This window comes from Oncorhynchus nerka, linkage group LG18 (genome assembly GCF_034236695.1).
Source record: "Oncorhynchus nerka isolate Pitt River linkage group LG18, Oner_Uvic_2.0, whole genome shotgun sequence".
Classification (NCBI taxonomy): Eukaryota; Metazoa; Chordata; class Actinopteri; order Salmoniformes; family Salmonidae; genus Oncorhynchus; species Oncorhynchus nerka.
Window position 1 is genome coordinate 23,343,782 of NC_088413.1, and position 21,628 is coordinate 23,365,409.

Below are 21,628 nucleotides of genomic sequence, written 5' to 3' on the forward strand. Positions count from 1 at the left end.
GCACTAACATAGTGGTCATTTATGTCAGAATTTGAAACACCCATGGTGTTAGGGACCCAACACTTTTGCTATGTACTGGGCCGAACTGAGCCAGCCTGTACTGAGATGGCCTGGTTACATTGTTGGAACCAGTTTGGTTCGGGTCAGAATGATAAAGGTGACTTAAAACAAGCAGGAAATGAGAGATTACCTTTATCATTTTATACATGTATTTTTAATTAATACATGAGGTAGACAAGGCTTCAACCAAAATGAGATGTGGCAAATATCACAAGAAGACTGGAGAAAGAAAATGATTAGCTTTTAATTGTAAATGAGAGTCACACCTATTGTTCTCTCATATTATTCTGACACTTCTTTACTATTAATCAACATTTCAGTGTTACATTATTTAGCAGGAGAGCTCATTTTCACCAGCAGTCCCTGTAGTCCGTAGTTATATGGCACCAGAAACGAATCCGTCAGAAAGACCCTGTATTTCTTAACATCCATTAACACATACAAAGGTAATAATAACATCAACAAGTTGTTTGTCTGTGAGGGACACCATGTGGCGGTGTGTGTTGGTTGAACACAGTTAACACTTCTGATACAGCGATAACATTCTGACTGAACCCACAGTGTGATTTCCCTTTATCTGATTGAAGTGGGACATTTAGCAAAGCTCCAAAAATTGACATACTCAATACATTTAGTAGATTTTAGAATGTTTACAATTGCATGCCTCCAGAATCATTGGGTCGTGTTCATCAGGGCACGCAATGCAAAATGTTTTTAAGCGCTAAACAAAGGACAACAAAAATAAGGTAGTTCTTCAGTTTTCTTCCAATTAGTGCCTAATGAACTGGACCCTGGTCTAGGACTTTGGCTTATCTAAATGGCCACACTGTTCTCCACCAAAGCAGGGTCCATGTAGGTGTATGGCACTGGTAGTCCAGAGTTCCTGGCCTTGACGGTCTCGCTGAAGACCTTCAGATCCGTCTGGAATTTCTGAATCATCCTGCAGGGTGGTATCTCGTTGAAGTGCTCCTCTGGGTACTGGCCAAGAGCCAACTGCATATGGAGAATAATCGAAGTTAGTAAAATATTGATAGTTATAATATTAACTTTAAAAAGGACACTTAAATAGGATATTTTGTATCTAAATATAGTATTTTGGGCCTAGATGATATTGATAATAGTTCATGAAAGATGGCAGACTCACAAAGTCAGTGGATTGCTTGCTAAGGAGCCACATAGTGGACATGCCCTGTGCTGTTGTGCCGACATCTGGGAAGGTCTCCAGCATGGTGCTCTCAGTAGACTGCCCCTTAGTGGTGGGAGGTGGCTGTTGCAGGGAGATGGGGGTGTTGGGCATCCAGCCACCATAGTCATACTGTAACAAGAAGAAGAATGACTTATTATTACTGACATCCAATATGCTGCTATTCTAAAATGATGATATGATAGTGGCAAGGAATTACAGAAAAACCTTGCAACATTTTTACAAATATGTCTCTTCCTAAATGGTAGATGAGGCAGAAAAAGTCAGTAGTTGTTAGATTTAGATTAATAACACACTTGAAAAAAAAGTATGGGCTACGCTACACCCACCTGTCCAGAGTTGACAGCAGAATGCTGGCCTGAGCAGGTGAAGATCACCACGGTGACGAACTTGATGACCTCTGGCACAGTAGAGAAAGACTGAGGGATTCCTGGACAGAAAGATAAGAACGGAGAGAGGTGTGTGATGAATGGAGTTATGCCAGTGGAGCTGGGTGGACTGTTACTATAGGACAGTCACGTCCATGGAAGTTGTGAGTTATGCCGGGGAAGTTATGGACCAGAAACCAAAAAACATATTGGCAAAAACAAGACATTTCACCATACGTCATTACCACACACCCCGATATTACCCTGTACATCGTCACCTGTGCATTCTTGGGCCAGGAAGCCATGGTCAAAGATATCCTTGATCCAGTTCTGTAGTTCCTGGTCTTCCCGGACCTCTGAATCATTCTTGTAATAGAAACCAATCACTCCCTCTACAAACCTATACAGAAGACGACAACGGAAGAACGAAGGAAGAAGAAGATATCATATCTATGTAGAGCTATGCTTTCACTGTAGATTCTACCAGCGGATGATACTGTACTACCACCATGTAGGTCTGCTCTACTGCTCTGTCGTAGCCTACCTGTGGATGATGTCCCACAGCTTGAGTCCATCATCCCTGTAGTAGTTGTTGGGGACTGACTCCAGACCTCGTGCAGTGATGTCTTCCGGCATACAGAGGGAGCTGTAGGTCAATGAGGCCACAGATCTCCTCAGGATCTCAATCATCCCCTCTCCGCCCGAAGCAGCAAACTACAACGTCACTTAAAGTTACTTGATTACATAATTCTGTAACATTATAATGTACTTTAACTAAGCTGCAATATTACACTGGTTCTATGAGAGATAGGAACCTACCAGCAAGTATGTTGACCAGGAGGGCCAAATGACAATACTTGGGGGTACTGTAGGTTCACTACAAGACATACAACCGCATGTATGCTGACTTTGACACAACTTCCATGGATGTGTGATTCCTAATATGGACACCACACACTTCTATGGAAACAGTCCACTCAGTAGCCTACCTGAGTGAAAACTCCTTCATCAGCTATTAGAAATGCCCGGGCCAAGAGGTTGATCTGGAGGGTGTAGCGGGTGTGTGGAATCAGAAGCTAAAGCAGTAAACCAGGGTGGAGAGAAGGATGGATGGTCAACAATCCCAAGAGAGAAACTGGCATTAGTAAGGACTGTCTGGAGGACCACATTAGAAAGACATGTATTATACTTTCATGTGTCATTATCCTCTGTCATGGTCCAAACACACCAAGACAGTCGGGAAGAGGGCACAACAATGCCTATTCCCCCACAGGAGACCGAAGAGATTTGCCATGGGTCCTCAGATCATCAAAAAGTTCTACAGCTGCACGATCGAGAGCATCCTGACCGGTTGCATCACCGCCTGGTATGGCAACTGCTCGGCATCCGACTGTAAGGCGCTACAGAGGGTAGTGTGTATGGCCCAGTACATCACTGGGGCCAAGCTTCCTGCCATCCAGGACCTCTATACTAGGCAGTGTCAGAGGAAGGCCCCAAAAATTGTCAAAGACTCCAGTCACCCAAGTCATAGACTGTTCACTCTATTACCGCACGGCAAGCAGTACTGGAGCGCCAAGTCTAGGTCCAAAAGGCTCATTAACAGCTTCTACCCACAAGCCATAAGATTGCTGAACAATCAATTAAATGGCCACTATTTATATTGACCTCACCCCTCACTTTACCACTGCCTAAATGTACAAATTACCTCAATTACCTGGAGTAACCTGTATTCCCGCACATTGACTCGGTACCGGTACCGCCTGTATATAGCCTTGTTATTGTTATTTTATTGTGTTACTTTAAAAAAAACTTTATTGTATTTAGTAAATATTTTCTTAACTCTGTTTACTTAAAACTGCATTGTTGTAAGTAAGAAGTTCACAGTAAGGTCTACAGCTGTTGTATTCGGCGCATGTGACAAATAAAATGTTATTTTATTTGATCCTCGGAGCACTAACTGGATATGCTATGCTATATTATGTTATGTTGTATTCTGTTATATATGCTATGATATAATATATTATGCTATCTTATCTTATGCTTTATTATGTTTCGTTATTCTATGCTATTTTATGCTATGCTATATTATTATTTATTTATTTATATATCCTTTTTTACCCCCTTTTTCTCCCCAATTTCCAATTGTTAGTAGTTACTGTCTTGTCTCATCGCTACAACTCCTGTACGGGCTCGGGAGAGACGAAGGTCGAGAGCCATGCATCCTACGAAACACAACCCAACCAAGCCTCACTGCTTCTTAACACAGCGCGCATCCAACCCGGAAGCCATGTTATGCTATGATATATTATGTTGTTATGCTAAATTATGTTATGCTATATTATGTTATGTTATGTTATGCTATATTATGTTATGCTAGGCTATATTATTTTATGCTATGATATGTTATGCTATATTATGTTATGCTATATTATGATATGTTATGCTATATTATGTTATACTATGCTATATTATGTTATGCTATTCTATTCTATATTATGTTATGCTATGCTATATTATGTTATGCTATGATATGTTATGCTATATTATGTTATGCTATGATATGTTATGCTATATTATGTTATGCTAGGCTATATTATGTTATGCTATGATATGTATGCTATATTATGCTATGCTATGTTATGCTATATTATTATATGTTATTCTATATTATGTTATGCTATGCTATGCTATATTATGTTATGCTATTCTATATTATGTTATGCTATGCTAATATTATGTTATGTTATGCTAATATTATGTTATGCTATGCTATGCTCAGTGGAGGCTGCGGAGGGGAGGACAGCTCATAATAATGGCTAGAATGGAGTGAATGGAAGCCATGTGTTTGATAACATTCCACTCCAGCCATTACCACGAGCCCGTCCTCCCCAATTAGGGTGCCACCAACCTCCTGGGTTTATGCTATGTTATGCTATGCTGTGCTGTGTTATGTACCTTGTAGAGGGGGTGCACCATGGGCATGTTGCGCAGCAGTGCTACAGCGAACACCTCAGCCAGGAGGTGAGTGCGCAGCAGGTGGACGTTGAGCTGGTGCTCTTGAAAGTCAGCGCTCCTCACAAAGATCTTGGCCAGGAGCCAGTCATACTCAGAGTCAGTAGGAAGGAAGATGGGGTTGTCTTTTGCAGGCTTCTGCTTCAGCTGTGGAGAGAGAGAGTGTTAGGTACCTCATAGATGGCTACCAGCAACATTATCCCTGTTTAAACGAAAAATACGGATTCCTTTTTGGTGCTATATAGAACCCTTTTTTGAAGGTTCTATAAATAACCATGAACATAAGGTTATAAATGGAACATTTATGGTGCTATAAAGAACCCTTTCCTAAGGTTCTATAAATATATATATTTTTAAATGTTCTATTTAGCACCAAAAAGGGTTCATCTATCGTTTCAACCCTTTTTGGTTCAGGGCTTGACATTTACTTTTTTAGCCACTTGTCCTTAGGACAAGTAGGAAACCTTTTTACCAAAAGCTCAAGACACACAAAAAAAAGGTCTGTAACACCATTTGTATGTTTTGTACATCATTGTATGATGCAATTAACCACTTTACAAAATGAAATGCATTACTATCTTTTTTTTACCATAGAGAATCAGACAAAAATGGAGGCTACACTGTCTATTGGCTTCATCGCATATTCAATCAGTCTCAAAATACAACACTACCCCTTTAAGGCTCTCCTGGAGGATGGTTGGACACCCTTTGATAGTCAAAAAAATGTTGCAACATTGCAATTACAACCAAATAGCCTACTTGTTATGTCTTTATAATTAAGGGCTTCCTGTCATCCCTGGGATGATACAAAATATGTCTACAGTTCAAAAGAATGACAGATTCAAAATGCATACAACCACTGCACATCTAAAATGTAAAAATGCAATAGGCTGACGCAACAGATCAGACCGTTTAGCTTAAAACTGTTGATAAATATGTTTTATTCATATTATAAGCTCAACAATGCGCACATGGCTTTAGGCTAATGTTAGTGGCATTGTTGAATTCGAATTTATAATAGCAAGCTAGGACTGATGGTTTGTTTCGCTAAACTAGCAAGTATTTTTGGTTACCCAGGCAACTAGTGTCGCATCTAGTAAACTTGCTAGCTATTTCAGTGGATGTTGAACTCATTTATCCCTGCCAAATGAACACATTTCTATCAAGTAAATGTGCTAAATTATAGCCACGGTATAAAAGGGATAATAAACTCGGGGCTCTATGCGTACTCTGGAAAATAATGTAACTCTGCTAGCGCGTTGTGGAACACACCTCATTATTAATTATTTTCCAGAGAACACATAGTCGTTGATTATCCCTTAGACACTTTCACTAGCCATAGTCATATTTAACATGTAATGGCAAAATAACACAACAGATTAGATAACCTGGAATGACACTCGAAATGAGCTTTGAGCAACCCCTCCCCACATTTGATTATCACAAAAGAGGAAAGAACCCTTTTCTGAACTCCAAAGAAGCATTGAAGGACTCAAAGGTTTCACATAAAACCATCACCCTTCCCAAAGGACCCTTGATGAACCATATGTTCTAAGTGTGTAATGCATTAATTCAAAGCATTTGAAGACAATATCAAACATATTTTCTTTGGGTGCTGTCAGATACAGTGGAGGCTGGTGGAGGGAAACATGGGGAGGACGGGCTAGTTGTAATGTTTGGAACGTAAAGAAGGGAGCGGTAGTAATGAGCCCGTACTGTCCATTTATATCTCCACCAGCCTCCATGGGTAAGTGGGCTCTCTAAACGAGATTGAAACATGATGGGTTTACAGACTCTCTCACTTGTAATGGTCTCCGTGATTGTAGTCTTCACTTCAAAGTTAGTTAGGGCAACCTTACCTGGATGGCGATGGGAACCAGCTTGTCATCAGGGGTTCTGTAGAGCAGAACCAGAGGAGCCGCCATGTACTGTTTTTTCCTATTGATCACGTTTGCCTTTAATCCATCCAGGTTCTTGTAGTCAAGCAGGAATATGTTGCCGCTCTGTTTGGGATTGGATGACATGGGAGAATAAATCCAACAGTTACAATGCAACAGGTTAGGATTTACAGTCCACTTTCTTGGTATTTTGGAATGGGACAGATATTGTAGCTCTGTGTTTTACTAGGATTATCCCAAAAAACATCCAATAAAGTTATTTTTGCGATTACTTTCTTGGATTTTAGGGTCACCATCCCCCCACAAAAACATAAAAGAAAGGAATACAGGGATATTTTTCATTTTTTCAGTGACCAGGTTTCATCCAACATTTTTTAAGTACATGTCAGATAGAAAATGTCACAACTGGCCTGAAGAAAACAGAACGCTTATCTGTAAACTTTCAGCATGTCAACAAAACAAAATATGCTAGACAAGGTGGGATATTTTTGTGTCTGTAAAATGTATTATGCGAGAAATGGTGGTGGAATGGCACAGAAAAATAATTGTGACAAAGCCATCCAAGTTGAAAATGCGATGGAAATGCCATTTACATGTTTAAATTTTTTATGTTTTGGTACATGGGAATTTAACCACAAAGGTTATTTTTATGTTTGGGTACATGGGAATTTAACTACAAAGGTTATTTTTATGTGCACTACGTCAACACACAGACTTATATCCGCAACATGTCAATTTGATGGAAACATCTATCGTGGGGAAATGTGCATATTGTTTTTATGCGGATTTGAGAATATTTGCATGAAAATCTATCGCCAATTGGATGGAAACCTAGCTATTGAGAAACATACTGGATGGGCCTCCTCAAAAGTCATCTGTAGGTCCAAAAAGGAATCTGGTACATGCTTCTGATGGTCCAAGAAAGTGGACATCTAGACATCCAACAAAGGGATCTCCATTGACTTCCATTGATAATTGTGAATATCTAAGATATTCACCTTGGTCCAAGAGGACTGCCCCTAGTCCAGCGCCACCCTTGGTAGAAGTGGTACTGCAATAATTTAGGCAACTTTTAACAAAGAGTCCCATTTTGACATACTGTACAGTACCTGCAATTCCTTTAGGAGGCTGGACGATCCACGAAGAGAGGGCTTGACCATGTCTCCTGTGACGGGGAAATTTGCCGGCAACTCCGAGCAGCGACGGATCAACATGGGGTTGCAGCCATTCAGATACTGGTACCCGAAAAACTCATCTTCCTTCCAGTGCTCCTGTGCGTAGTCTGGAAGGAGGAAATTCTGGGTCGTATTAATTAGTGCGCACCATAGCAAAACCTTTTGCAACAGAAAATAAAATCAATAGTTTCTTATTGGACAGGTATTCCCTCCCTGTTTCAGTCTGTTTTCTTCCAGATGATGCCTATTAATCCAGGGTCATTTTCAGTATATACAGCACCAGTCAAAAGTTTGAAGCTGGTTGAGAGAATGCCAAGAGTGTGCAAAGCTGTCATCAAGCCAAAGGGTGGCAAATCTCAAATATTTGTTTAACACTTTCTTGGTTACTACATGATTCCATATGTGTTATTTCATAGTTTTGATGCCTTCACTATTATTCTAAAATGTAGAAAATAGTGAAAATGGAGAAAAAAAACTTGAATGAGTAGGTGTGTCCAATCTTTTGACTGGTACTGAATGTATATTTTTATTGGACATATTCAAGTAGTATTACTTCCCCCTTTGACTTTGTTTCAAAATGTTTACCACCTAATAAACAGGCCCCTGGAGTTAATTCTGCAAATGCACCTTTGAAATGCACTCACCTGAGATGACAGTTCTATTGCAGCAGAAGACTTTGCTGATTTCATCAATGTTTTTCCAGCTCTTCTTGTTGTCAGAATACCCCTTCAGTTTCAGCTCAGTGATCCTACAGAAAGGGAGAAAAGGAACTGTGTCAAGCTGAGCCAATAGAGTTTCGCAGATCAAATGTACAACTCAACAATATGAATGAATGGAATACTTTAGAAGAGTTTTAATGATCTTCTGCAGGATGTACTATTTGAACTGTCCTTAGAGGATGAATTATGCCCGATGTACACAGCGCAATTAGCTACGCAAAAATGGCTGTCCTGCATAGTCGTAAAAATATGCAAGTGTGTGCAACCCAAAATGTTAAACTCACCACGTACTGGACAAAGGAAAAAAGCTCAAATCCGCACTGAACTATTCTTAAGTTTTAATGTAATTATCAGCAGGAGAGGGCAGAGCAATCAGACCCATTTGGGCGACATACTTCATCAGCTTTTGGAGAAGAATTCACACATTCACACATTCACACATAGTTATAAATGATGAAACATTGTAGTATCTTTTTTCACAATCATAATTTACATTCATTATTCACATACATTATTCTACTATTTTTCACAACTTCTAGTGCCTAAAAATACATTAAAATGTAGAGAATATTTTAATGAATGAGGGTTTTGGGGGTTTTACCCCCCCAGTGCATGCCTTTTGAACCTGGCACCCAACAACTTTTTGTTACAACAGACTTTCGAGTTGAGCACGCCAATTCCTCATTCTGTAACTTGCCACATAACCACATAGGGAAGCCATTATGAGTAGCACATTGCATTCTCGTGTTGTGTACTCAAGTCGGGTATACATTTGGCTTAGGTGAGGAACTCACCCGGTGGCGGCGGTGAAGAGGAACTGGGTGGCCTTGGTGAACGAGAATTGGATCTCGCTGGGAAGATCCAGAGGGTTGTCTGCCTTCATGCTGCCGGGGAAACCCTCCTTGTAGGTATCCCAGCTGAGTAGGAGGAGGAGCAGGAGGAGCAGGAGAAAGAGGAGGAGCAGGAAATATATGGAGGTTGGTCAGATATAATGGACAGACTGGGCAGCTAGGACGAAAGACCACAGCACCTACCAGTACAGCTCAGTTCTCGTCTTCATCTCCAGTTCCCTGCTGTACCTGGCAAGATGATTAGTTTCATCACAGAGCCTTTTAGCTGAAAATATAAAGAATAATAAATCAAGTTAATCACACATATTATTGCACTAATCCTTCAGAACCAGTGTTGTATGTATTACTGTATGTACGGTGGCCCTAAGAGGAAAAGTAGCTTTTAAAAGCCCCCCCCAACAATGGCTGCAAGTATCCACTTTTTTCCCCAAGCATTACTCATTCTAACATGTCTGCATGTGATGTTGGTTCATAACGTCACACCGTGCTGACCTGTGCCCTCTCTGAACAGGTGCACTTCCTTGTCCATAATCCAACGGTAGATGGGGAACTGGCATGTGTCTCCCTCTGGCGTCGTCACGACAACCTTGGACGGGAACCAGGCGTCCTGGGGGAAGAGTGGGAGGGGCTGTTTGTCCAGCTCTATCAGCACCAGCGTGCCGAGGGAGGAGGGGCACACCACGTCGAATTCACGAGACGCCTGCAAAGAGAGAGAGAGAGATGGAGGAAGTGAGAGATAGATGGAGGGAATGAAAGAATGAGATGGAGGGAGGGAGGGAGTGAGTGAGAGAGAGAGAAAGGGAAGGGCAGAGAGAGAAGATGAGAGCGAGAGCGAGAGAGAGCAGAATCTGGACCGTGTGAGAAAGCAAATAACAAAGGCAAATATAACTAATCCTGTACTACCAGTATTATTACTTAAGGGTCCAACATACAGGCAACAAAGTCTTCATGTCATATACACTATATGTGTATGAACATATTGGGTGTGTTTGGGTGTGTTTTGAGTACAGTATTTGAAAAATGCAAATGGTAAGTCTTATTGAAGCTAGAATCATTTGTTGCTACATCCATTTTTATCATGTTTAATTATATATACCCATAGATTCTTGAAGAATATAATTTATAATTGCTTAGTTCAGCTGTCGTATCCAATCAGAACCCAATGATTGTAAGCAATGTAAATGTGAACAAACACTAAGCTATAGCCACAAAACATGGTTAAATGTACACATTCTTCTATGAGTTTGAGAATGGTGACATTTCTACAAGCCCATCCCTCAGCTTTTTACCAAAACAGAGGGCGGGGTGCCTCTTTGTTATTGTTTCAATTAAGGATTCTAGATTTAAAGAGAAATATATCTTAGTACTGATAGGAGCATCACTGACTTACCGTGCCTTGATAGAAGCCTCCCTTCAAGCTAGTGAGCCACGTGCGCTTACTCTCTCCATTCTCGCCAACCAGCTTGATGAAGACGTTGTTCAACGTGGTGCCAGTTGCGATGTTGTGTGTGTGCACAGTCACCTTGTATTTTGCCATTTTGACTCTGAAAAACACTATGATAGGCTTATCTGCACACACTGAGACTGCACAGCAAACAACAGTTCATTCAATGTAGGCAGTGCAAATATTCCTGGAAATATTAAGACTTGCATGATATCTATTGATCAATTTTAATATAACAAAATCATTGTTTTGAGGGTATTCTTGCTTGAATAACAAACTTGCAAAGCCACAGTTATTGCATACACACAGCATGTTCCGGGACATTTTGCACAAGCAAATGGCAGTGAGCAAATTAACCATAGACAGGAGTAATATGCTTATTCAATGTGCATATTATCCAAAATACCCATTGCATTGTGTGCATTGCATTCATGGCTCAGTACACTGATCTCTGGTTAAATAATAGCCTCCTCATTCTACACATAGTTGAAGAAAACAAAACATTAAATCACGCTGCACATCAAGTTGAACTGTATTTTCTGCACACATCTGTGCTCTTTTGCTTGATGAAAATGTCTCCCATATAATCAAAAATAAAACATTCAGAGTTCCCTTACCTGATTGGTTGATAGTTTGTAGTACCCTGTTAACTGTGCCTTAACATGCATGTAATGATCACCTTCCCTACTGCTCGTTTTATACCTGGCTGGAGTTGTGTGTAGAACCATATGTACATATCTGGGTGTTACTTCCCTCCATTGACCTTGTATATCCTGCATGATAAATTCTGCCACTGTTGATAGCGAAGCGTTGCCCAATCACCTATTGTAAATACACAGTAGAAATTTGAGCTGTGGTTGAAAGGGTGTTGTAACGTCAATTTCGCAATTCTGAGGGCATGCGGGGAAATGTTTGCTCAGCACTGCAATGCAATTTACTGGTGGGAAATTTAATTTAAAAAAAAAATGTTTTACCTTTATTTAACTAGGCAAGTCAGTTAAGAACAAATTCTTATTTTCAATGATGGCCTAGGAACAGTGGGTTAACTGCCTGTTCAGGGGCAGAACGACAGATTTGTACCTTGTCAGCTCGGGGGTTTGAACTTGCAACCTTCCAGTTAATAGTCCAACGCTCTAACCACTAGGCTACGCTGCTGCCCCTAAGAGTCAAAGTAGCTTTTAAAACTTAGTGACATCATGCACACACAAAGAAAAGTATCAATTTTTTCCCCAAGCATTACTCATCCTAACATGTTTGGATGTGATGTTGTTTCATAACGTCACACCGTGCTGACCTGTGCCCTCTCTGAACAGGTGCACCTCCTTGTCCAGAATCCAACGGTAGATGGGGAACTGGCATGTGTCTCCCTCTGGCGTCGTCACGACAACCTTGGACGGGAACCAGGCGTCCTGGGGGAAGAGTGCGAGGGGCTGTTTGTCCAGCTCTATCAGCACCAGCGTGCCGAGAGAGGAGGGGCACACCACGTCGAATTCACGAGACACCTGTTGTCACAGACTCTGTTTTGGTGCAAGATATCCAAACAGGATTTCACAAGTCTTGTATAGTCACTATATGGAGTTAGTACTCTATATACACAATACTGTACAGTATTTTTTAAATAGTAGGCATGTCAGTTAAGAACAAATGCTTATTTACAATGACGGCCTACACCGGCCAAACCCAGACGGCACTGGACCAATTACGCACCGCCCTACAGGACTCCCAATCACAGCTGGATGTGATCCAGCTTGGAATCGAACCAGGAACTGTAGTGACGCCTCTTGCACTGAGATGCAGTGCCTTAGACCACTGCGCCAGGACAGCCTCCAAATCTTTCCAAATACTTCCTACTTGCACTGATGATGCAACACCCATTGTGCTTTTTTTTGGCAGGACACACACCGGTCAATATGTATCACTAACTCGCTTCTTATCGCATATCCTTCATGGCAAATTCCAAAGAATAAGTGAGGCCAGAAGAGGCTGGTGGGAGGAGCTATAGGAGGAACAGCTCATCATAATGGCTGGAATGGAATCAATAGAACGGGGTCAAACGTGGTTTTTATGTTTCATGTGTTTTATGCCATTCCATTTACTGCAGTCTTTACAATGATCCCATCCTCCTATAGCTCCTCATACCTGTGTGAGGCCCTCTGCTGATGGAAAAGGGTTGCCGAATAACATAGGCTACTGTAAATATACACTAAAGTGTGGAAAAGCATTTTACTTTAAGCAGACCAAGTAGTGATGGCCCTTTTTTTTTAACATTCAAACGAGGCACTTTTACATGGTAACATCAGGAAGCAGATAAGGTGCAGGTCAGGTCCATTCTCTCCAAGTATTCTCTAAGTATTCTCCTTCGGGGATTTCATAGGTTTTGTTGACAGCTAACAGGTAGAAGTAGTTGAGATAGTAGGGGAGATTAAAGAAAGCGATCTAGGTCAGAAAGTGGCACAGCCGGGAACTGAACCCTTGCCTCCAGAGACAAAGGGTATTAGAGCACTACCACGAGACCAGCCCCCAGGACAGCATCTCAAATATCAAAATACCTTTTATTTAACATTTACGTCTTCTTAGCAACCAAAAAAACAACAGATTCGATAACAACCAAAATATGATATCTTTCCCACAACGTCTACATTTCGTCACAAAGTACATCTTTACCTGGTTGCATGACGTTTTCTCAAACAGAAAGTCAGTTGAAAACCAGAAAATTACCATTTTTGCCCACTGGGACATCTATTTGGGTCGTAACAGGACAAATCCCACCTACTGTATGCTGCCTTTCTGTTCAGAAATGGAGTTGCAGGGACTGCAGTATTTACATATGCAATCTGTATATAACCTCACTGTGTACATAATACAGGGATTCCTGCAGGACAAACACAGGCACAGGCACAGGGTAGACAGGGTCAGGAAGGAGGTCAAACCAATATATGTCTTTATCATGGAGCTAGGTTTACAGTGAGCTTAGTGTGTCTACAGTATGAGGCCCATATGGTTGTAATAATAGATTTTAAAGATTAAACTTTGTAAATACACTATCTTCACGTGAAAACACTTACATACGCACCGAGCAGTGATAGCAGACATGAACTGTGAGTAGTACAATGCTTTTGATGCAACACCCCCTGTATGTCAACTATCAACGCAACCCTTGAGTTCTCTTTTATGATGAGACGGAAGACCTCTAGATTTTATGAATGTGACCTCTTCCCTTATCTTCAAATGATACACCCTTTATCTCTTATGCAAACAGAAGTCAGACACTTTGTAGAGTGAGGAGCTGATCTCAGTCATTTTAATGATGTGACATCTGAGCACATACATACAGTACAACGTAAGAATAAAAAAAAGAGGGACTGTTACATCAAATTATGAAATCTAAATGTAAAACAATATACAGAAACATAAGCAAATATTTTCTAAATTTTGTTACGATAAGTTTATTAAAATAAAAAGAATGCCCGTTGGTAGACGATGAATGAGCGGTTCACTTTTGTTTGTGTGGGTGGGACCGAGTTTGTTTGGCAGCTGGCGGGTGTGGTCTCTGATCAGATCTGGGGGGAGGGGACAGTGAGGAGGCCTGTGGGCTTCATCTTGTTGATGCCTCCGTCCAGGGTGGTCACCCGAGGGTAGTTTACCTTCACCAGGTGGGTCGCAAACTGGAGGGGAGGCAAGACGAAGGCAAAACATTAACAACATGGAGGAACATTTACCAATCCAGGTGGGCAAACCATTAACAACATGGAGGAACAACCAATCTGGAGGGGAACAAGCAAGGCAAACCATTAACAACATGGAAGAACATTTACCAATCTGGGGGGTCAACAAGCAAAACCATTAACAACATGGAGGAACATTTACCAATCTGGAGGGGGGACAACAAGACCAAGGCAAACCATTAACAACATGGAGGAACATTTACCAATCTGGAGGGGGGACAACAAGACCAAGGCAAACCATTAACAACATGGAGGAACATTTACCAATCTGGAGGGGGGTCAACAAGACCAAGGCAAACCATTAACAACATGGAGGAACATTTACCAATCTGGAGGGGAGGGGGGACAACAAGACCAAGGCAAACCATTAACAACATGGAGGAACATTTACCAATCTGGAGGGGGGACAACAAGACCAAGGCAAACCATTAACAACATGGAGGAACATTGACCAATCTGGAGGGGAGGGGGGACAACAAGACCAAGGCAAACCATTAACAACATGGAGGAACATTTACCAATCTGGAGGAACATTTACCAATCTGGGGGTCAACAAGACCAAGGCAAACCATTAACAACATGGAGGAACAACCAATCTGGAGGGGGACAACAAGACCAAGGCAAACCATTAACAACATGAACATTTACCAATCTGGAGGGGACAACAAGGGGGACAACAAGACCAAGGCAAACCATTAACAACATGGAGGAACATTGACCAATCTGGAGGAACATTTACCAATCTGGAGGGGGACAACAAGACCAAGGCAAACCATTAACAACATGGAGGAACATGGACCAATCTGGAGGCAAACCATTAACAACATGGGGGACCAATCTGGAGGGGAGGGGGACAACAAGACCAAGGCAAACCATTAACAACATGGAGGAACATTTACCAATCTGACAACAAGAGGCAAACCATTAACAACATGGGAACATTTACCAATCTCAACAAGACCAAGGCAAACCATTAACAACATGGAGGAACATTTACCAATCTGGAGGGGAGGGGGGACAACAAGACCAAGGCAAACCATTAACAACATGGAGGAACATTTACCAATCTGGAGGGGGGACAACAAAGGCAAACCATTAACAACATGGAGGAACATTTACCAATCTGGAGGGGTGGGGGTCAACAAGACCAAGGCAAACCATTAACAACATGGAGGAACATTTACCAATCTGGAGGGGGGAGGGGGGTCAACAAGACCAAGGCAAACCACTAACAACATGGAACATTTACCACAACATTCGACAAAGTAGCAGGAAGGTGCAGGAAGAAGACTGACGAAGGAGGTCTCTGCGTACTTAGAGAACATGCAGTTGTCTAGTTTCTGCAATTTTCATCTGATACAGGCCCTGGTGTAGGTATCATCTGATACAGGCCCTGGTGTAGGTATCATCTGATACAGGCCCTGGTGTAGGTATCATCTGATACAGGCCCTGGTGTAGGTACCATCTGATGCAGGCCCTGGTGTAGGTACCATCTGATGCAGGTTCTTATCTAGGTACCATCTGATGCAGGTTCTTATCTAGGTACCATCTGATGCAGGTTCTTATCTAGGTACCATCTGATGCAGGTTCTTATCTAGGTACCATCTGATGCAGGTTCTTATCTAGGTACCATCTGATGCAGGTTCTTATCTAGGTACCATCTGATGCAGGTTCTTATCTAGGTACCATCTGATGCAGGTTCTTATCTAGGTACCATCTGATACAGGTTCTTATCTAGGTACCATCTGATACAGGTTCTTATCTAGGTACCATCTGATACAGGTTCTTATCTAGGTACCATCTGATACAGGTTCTTATCTAGGTACCATCTGATACAGGTTCTTATCTAGGTACCATCTGATACAGGTTCTTATCTAGGTACCATCTGATACAGGTTCTTATCTAGGTACCATCTGATACAGGCCCTGATGTAGGTAAGTGAGAAACTTGTTTCTTCAACATAATAAAGAGCAACACTGTGTTGAAAATATGCTGTAATAGCGCTTTCTGTAATTCTGACTTCCCCAGAACTGGAGCCTGGTGCAACTGGTGTTGCTCACCACAACTATGGCATCACATCTGGAGAATTAAGTTGTTCCCAGACTCTGGTTACTGTAGGTTAGGTGGTCTGCAACACATCCAGTCTCGTCCAGTTGGCTACAGTAGGTACAGTATCTAGTGTAGCTCGAGGACAACCTCCAAATTCTTTCAAATAAAACAGACGATTCTACTATGGTGCTCGCATTAGCAAGTTGAATTTGTTTGCTAGCGTTGATCAGTGGCTGAGAGAAGAACAAACACGACGCAGACTAACAAGCAAGGTGAAGTAGTAACCAAACATCACACCTCGGAGTATAACATTACAGCCAAAACACTGGAATTGGTTCAGGGAAGTGCACTGCTTGCTAAAGACCTAGCTATGTGTTACACATCTCCAGTCTCACTGAGCCATGTATAGGGTGCATCCCAAATGGAACCCATTCCCTACATACCATAGCACACTTCTTTTGACCAGAGCCCTAAGGGAATATGGTGCCATTTTGAATTCACCCAGAGACTGAGAGAGAATGCACACTAGGCAGTAAACAAACATTCATCACTAATGCATTAGAGTACATCATTTCTCACACACACACAACATTCCCATGTTTGCCTGCCAGGTCAAAACACATTTCTCACAGCTACATCTTCTATCTTCTCGACCAGAATGAATCACAGGCGCTTCAATTCCCTCACCACTAAACCTTGTGGGGACAAAACATTCAGTCCCATTCAAAATCCTATTTCCATAAACACTAACCCTTACTCTTACCCTAACCCAAAAACCTAACCCTAAAACTAACCCAAAACATAATTCTAACCCTAACACTAATTCTAACCTTAACCCCAAACCCCATAGAAATAGCATTTGACCTCGTGGGAACTAACAAAATTTATTTTTGTTTGTTTACTATTCGTTTTGTTGTTTTTTTGTTGTTGAAATTTGACCCCTTTTTCTCCCCAATTTCGTGGTATCCAATTGTTTTAGTCACTACTATCTTGTCTCATCGCTACAACTCCTGTACGGGCTCGGGAGAGACGAAGGTTGAACGTCATGCGTCCTCCGAAACACAACCCAACCAAGCCGCACTGCTTCTTAACACAGCGCGCATCCAACCCGGAAGCCAGCCGCACCAATGTGTCGGAGGAAACACAGTGCACCTGGCAACTTGGTTGACTTCAAGCCTATCAACTCCCGAGATTAGGCTGGCAATACTAAAGTACCTATTAGAACATCCAATAGTCAAAGGTATATGAAATACAAAATGGTATAGAGAGAAATAGTCCTATAATAACTACAACCTAAAACTTCTTACCTGGGAATATTGAAGACTCATGTTAAAAGGAACCACAAGCTTTCATATGTTCTCATGTTCTGAGCAAGGAACTTAAACGTTAGCTTTTTTACATGGCACATATTGCACTTTTACTTTCTTCTCCAACACTTTGTTTTTGCATTATTTAAACCAAATTGAACATGTTTCATTATTTATTTGCGACTAAATTGATTTTATTGATGTATTACATTAAGTTAAAATGAAAGTGTTTATTGTTTATACAGTATTGTTGTAATTGTCATTATTACAAATATATATATATAAAAATCAGCCGATTAAGCGGTAGTGGCTTTTTTGGTCCTCCAATAATAGGTATCGGTGTTGAAAAATCATGAATCGGTCGACCTCTATGCTAGATTCCACAAATAATGAACTCATTCTCTCTTTTTGGAAGTACATACCGGCCGTAACGGAAGTAAATGAAGAAGAAACTCCATATTTGGTGATCAACGAACATATTTTGACATAACACTTGCAGAGCTGGTTAATGGGAGTTTGAATCTGAGCTTCCTAGGCGTTAGAGAGGTCTCTAATGCACAGATAGTGGTTCATGTGACGCTGTGCGCTGACCTAAGGAGTTATGACATCCCAGATATCCCCTCTTAAAGCCCTCTGATCACTGTGTGGATCTGAGAGGATCTGATCAGAACTATACCCCCTGAACTGGTGCTTCCAACTGGGGCTTCCCAGGCAAGAAGGCCAACCTTTGAAGGAGGCCAACTGTCATCTTGGGGCCAAATGCCAAGAAGAGATGCAAGGTGATGCAACAGAATGTCACATGAATCATATCTAAATCTGCAGTACATGTAGCCTAATAGATTGTTCTTTGTAAGGTGTTCAGGTGTACTATTCTGATTTGATGGATTATACGGAGGTGAATTAACCTAAATATGGATTATACCGAGGTGAATTAACCTAAATATGGATTATACCAAGGGGAATTAAACTAAATATGGATTATACCGAGGTGAATTAAACTAAATATGGATTATACCGAGGTGAATTAAACTAAATATGGATTATACCGAGGATAATTAAACTAAATATGGATTATACCGAGGATAATTAAACTAAATATGGATTATACCGAGGTGAATTAAACTAAATATGGATTATACCGAGGATAATTAAACTAAATATGGATTATACCGAGGATAATTAAACTAAATATGGATTATACCGAGGATAATTAAACTAAATATGGATTATACCGAGGATAATTAAACTAAATATGGATTATACCAAGGGGAATTAAACTAAATATGCATTATTCCGAGGATAATTAAACTAAATATGGATTATACCAAGGGGAATTAAACTAAATATGGATTATTCCGAGGATAATTAAACTAAATATGGATTATACCAAGGGGAATTAAACTAAATATGGATTATACCGAGGATAATTAAACTAAATATGGATTATCTGCTAAATGACTTAAATGTAATGTAAATGTAATACCGAAGTGAATTGAACTAAGAATGCTTTTTTTATAGCAATGTGACTATCATTTATCATTCCGTACAGCGAAAAACAGAACCAAATCATGCTTTTATGCTTCATTTGGAAAAAATGGTGATTCACTTCAATTACAGTTCACAAATATGCTGAGAAGACAGCAAATAGCTTTGCCCCAGAAACAGCTGAACGAACGCAGCATAGACGAGGTGAACTGATTTCATTGGGGAAACACAAACTGGACTCCTGTCTGATTGAACAATCCATGACTTCCGTATGACTTAGAGTGGAGGTACAGTCTGGCTTGTTGAACTTTTAGGTGGAATCAATTAAATAGCTCATTGTGCAAGTTAACCGTCCTAGCTGCAGACACAGTGTGTGTGTTGTGTGCACGCATGTGTGTGCGTAGGGTGCACATGCATACACGTGTGTTTGAGTGTGTGCAGATGCATGCACTTGTGAATCAGGGCTTCCTTGTAAAAGAGAAATTGGTCTCAATGGGACTTCCCCGCATGAATAAAAGGTTCAATGTGTGTGCATTTGCGTTCATGCATGAATGTCTGTGTATCCCTAAACGCGTGTGTGTTTTCTCTCACCATGGCGGCGCTCTTCATGGCATGGCTGATGACCACGATGACACGTCCCCTGAAGCTCTGGAGGGTGCCGGTGGCGGGACACTGCACCAGCTCCCCATCCGGAGAGAACGCCGTGCTGTAGGGGATGCTGATGCTTCCCGAGATGTGGCCTCGGCCGAAGCTGGACAAGGGTTAAGGGACAACGCTGTAAAATGTACACCAGTCTAAGTAAAGTCTTTATGGTATTAAAGTGTCTTATTAGACGGCTGATGAAGTCAGGATCATTATGAGATGGTAATACATTGAGATTATCTCAGATGTCCTTAATAACTTAGGGTGACCAATAAGTCATTAGAAGAGGGCCATACATGCTTATGTCAAACACTGCATTATAACCATAGCCGTGGGAAGTGGTTTAGGGGTGGGGGTGCTGCGATTTTCTTCTTCCATGGGGGGTTTGCCCGTTCTGCAGATGGCTATATTGGTCCGCTAATAAAGGACTATTAAAAGGCCCAGTGCATTACTTTTGTGATTTTTGTTATGTAATAATAATTCATAAATGTGATTTTTCAGGGGGTGCTGCAGCACTCTAGGCACCACTACTTCCCACGGCTATGATTATAACCACATCATAATTCATTCATTAAGTCTATTAGCATTCAGTAGTGATACCGTGAGCTCCATAAAGGTGTTTAAATCCCTGCATACCACTATGGGTATGAACATCTGATGTGGATTCTTACACTACAGTATAGTGCTGTTCAGCTAAACTGTTATCTAATTTCACAAGTTAACTTTTAACTTCCTAAAGGTTCTGCAAGTGTTTTACATGCATCACGTGCACTGTAATTATTAAAATAAATCATGTTGATTCAACGCACAATTTTATGGCAACAATAAGATTGTGAGTTTAAAAAAAATAATGTTGTTGAGCAAACTCAACAAAAACTGTGTGGAACATTTTGTAGAAAAAAACTCTTAATCGTATTGCAGCTGGTTGCCTTACAATTGTATGTCAAATCATTATATTTTTTTACAGTGTGGGGATAATTTCCAATCCCTCATCCTGATAAAAGTCTGTTTAACACTGCTGCAGTAATAGAACATGACTGAGTGGAGGGAAATGTCCCACAGACTGCAGTTTCACTGTTATGGGCCTAAAACAGAGCAACTGGATATGATTTGGGACTCTGACACGGTGATGAATCTCAGGCTCCGAATGCAGTCGATTCAAATTACAGAGCAATACATCTCCAGGCCATGTGTTCACACTGTCTGTCTATTATAAAATACAGGGATCTATAGTGGACTAGGCCTGTCGAGGGATAGCTAATACACCAAGGCCATGTGTTCATACCGTCTGTCTATTATAAAATACAGGGATCAATAGTGGACTAGGCCTGTCGAGGGCTAGCTAATACACCAAGGCCATGTGTTCACACTGTCTGTCTATTATAAAATACAGGGCTCTATAGTGGACTAGGCCTGTCGAGGGCTAACTAATACACCAAGGCCATGTGTTCACACTGTCTGTCTATTATAAAATACAGGGATCTATAGTGGACTAGGCCTGTCGAGGACTAGCTAATACACCAAGGCCATGTGTTCACACTGTCTGTCTATTATAAAATACAGGGATCTATAGTGGACTAGGCCTGTCGAGGGCTAACTAATACACCAAGGCCATGTGTTCATACTGTCTGTCTATTATAAAATACAGGGATCTATAGTGGACTAGGCCTGTCGAGGGATAGCTAATAC

General features: G+C 41.1%; 2 protein-coding genes and 1 long non-coding RNA gene across 4 annotated transcripts in view; 1 reads left to right on the forward strand and 2 right to left on the reverse strand.

The window, feature by feature from the left end:
• Window positions 1–284: 284 nt before the first annotated feature.
• Window positions 285–11,489, reverse strand: LOC115128059 (hydroperoxide isomerase ALOXE3-like). 2 transcript variants are annotated; one of them, XM_065003786.1, is made up of 15 exons: window positions 11,349–11,489; window positions 10,678–10,831; window positions 9,780–9,987; window positions 9,471–9,552; window positions 9,231–9,353; window positions 8,362–8,465; window positions 7,652–7,824; window positions 6,504–6,647; window positions 4,588–4,791; window positions 2,622–2,708; window positions 2,177–2,346; window positions 1,911–2,032; window positions 1,594–1,694; window positions 1,205–1,375; window positions 285–1,053 (listed from the first exon to the last, which is right to left on the reverse strand). In XM_065003786.1, the coding sequence occupies exons 2-15, from the start codon at window positions 10,822–10,824 to the stop codon at window positions 874–876; spliced, it is 2,016 nt and encodes a 671-aa protein (XP_064859858.1). In that variant the 5' UTR covers window positions 10,825–10,831; window positions 11,349–11,489; the 3' UTR covers window positions 285–873. The 2 variants fall into 2 exon arrangements, with proteins under 2 accessions (XP_064859858.1, XP_064859859.1); XM_065003787.1 differs by having other exon boundaries at window positions 10,678–10,841.
• Window positions 9,906–14,216, forward strand: LOC135561834 (uncharacterized). Its single transcript, XR_010459667.1, has 2 exons — window positions 9,906–10,316; window positions 12,045–14,216. It is a non-coding gene; the product is annotated as an uncharacterized LOC135561834 (long non-coding RNA).
• Window positions 14,002–21,628, reverse strand: part of tbck (TBC1 domain containing kinase) — a 63,303-nt gene continuing 55,676 nt past the window's right edge. Inside the window, exons 25-26 of the mRNA XM_065003785.1 lie at window positions 19,889–20,048; window positions 14,002–14,396 (exon numbers count right to left, since the gene is read on the reverse strand). Coding sequence (XP_064859857.1) covers window positions 14,286–14,396; window positions 19,889–20,048 — 271 coding nt within the window. The 3' untranslated portion in view covers window positions 14,002–14,285. The remainder of the gene's footprint in view (window positions 14,397–19,888; window positions 20,049–21,628) is intronic.

Excerpts from the sequence above, each read along its gene's own strand:
- LOC115128059 (XM_065003786.1), bottom strand. The coding sequence starts at position 10,824 with ATGGCAAAATACAAGGTGACTGTGCACACACACAACATCGCAACTGGC. Across the intron at positions 1,376-1,593 it reads CTGCTGTCAACTCTGGACAG|TATGACTATGGTGGCTGGAT; the intron begins GTGGGTGTAGCG and ends TTCTTGTTACAG. Across the intron at positions 1,054-1,204 it reads GCAAGCAATCCACTGACTTT|TTGGCTCTTGGCCAGTACCC; the intron begins GTGAGTCTGCCA and ends CTCCATATGCAG.